Below are 1185 nucleotides of genomic sequence, written 5' to 3'. Positions count from 1 at the left end.
CTGTTTTCTGTTTCTATGTAATATGGCTGTAGTGAAAAAGAAGCATGGCAGCAAGAAGTGGAAAAGCTTAAAGAAGAGAATTCTAAATTTGAAAGTCAAAAAGAACAGGATGCGGTGCAAATAAAAGAATATACGGTAAGTGCACATTTAACATAAATCTGTAGATTCAACCTACTTTGTTAGGTGATGTTCACTACCAGAACAACCGACTCATTGGGATCTGGACCTGTGTCATGGCTATTGGAGTGTGGATGTGATCTGGGGCAAAAGGGCAAGTTCTTTTCTTCATCAGACATGTTTTTTTTGTTGTTTTTTTTTTGTTTTTTTTGTAGCATATGCAGTCTTCACAGTGCAATTGCTCTGACGAAGTGGCCCTAAATTTAGGGGTCTCAAACTAGACTCCAACAGATATAGAATAGTTCTAAAGTTCAACAGGAACAAATACTGCCTATTTGTTTTGGGGCCAAAGGAACTCCACTTTTATCAGGAGCAATGTATAGACTCTAAAGCTAGTAGATGGAAATATACCACTGATACCTCCACAGTGTTTCCTGATTGGCTGTAATGTTAAATATAGATGAAAATTAATTGCAGTACCAAAGATCTGATGCCCATAACACTGTGTGACACCTTACTAATAGCAGTAGACACAGAAACCAAGAGTTATAATTGTCCCACAACCGCAGGCCACAAAGTCAAAGCCCTTTCTGATATTTCATAGGGACGTGTTGTTGTTGGCCCCCACTTTACTAAATCTGTGAACACTTCTTTTTAAGCATCAAGCAACTATTTCATATATTTGCAAAGGGTCGCACGTTTACTCATCTGAACTGCTTTTAAATGTCCCAAGGGTTTAATATGGGATAGAATATAAGAATCTTGTACTCCTGTAAAATTGAAGTCCTTTCAGATGCCAAGGTCTCACCCCTCCTTATTTATGACCATGCTCTTGGTACTGTTTTGTTAGTTGGTAGTGAGAGAGGTTATCCTTGGCTTGCCTAAAGTATTTTTGTTTGTCTGTCTCCAACCCTTTTGTAGAAAAGCGATGGGGTAGAAATGGAAAACAGATAGCGAGTTTAAACTTGCAGCCTAAGGAAAAAAAAATGTGTTATGGGATAACATACAATGAACAGCCAGAATACTAAAACAACCTGCCTAATACCGTGTTTCCCCAAAAATAAGACA

At 38.1% G+C, this 1185-nt stretch overlaps 1 protein-coding gene across 1 annotated transcript in view; it reads left to right on the top strand.

The window, feature by feature from the left end:
• CEP290 (centrosomal protein 290) overlaps positions 1–1185 on the top strand; it is a gene marked incomplete in the record, with an annotated part of 79370 nt that overhangs the window by 13870 nt on the left and 64315 nt on the right. The window contains 1 exon segment of the mRNA XM_072401222.1: positions 33–135. Coding sequence (XP_072257323.1) covers positions 33–135 — 103 coding nt within the window.

The sequence above is a fragment of the Pyxicephalus adspersus genome, chromosome 2 (genome assembly GCF_032062135.1).
Source record: "Pyxicephalus adspersus chromosome 2, UCB_Pads_2.0, whole genome shotgun sequence".
Taxonomy (NCBI): domain Eukaryota; kingdom Metazoa; phylum Chordata; class Amphibia; order Anura; family Pyxicephalidae; genus Pyxicephalus; species Pyxicephalus adspersus.
Note: the sequence above shows the minus strand (reverse complement) of the source record. Positions and strands in the feature narration are given on the sequence as shown.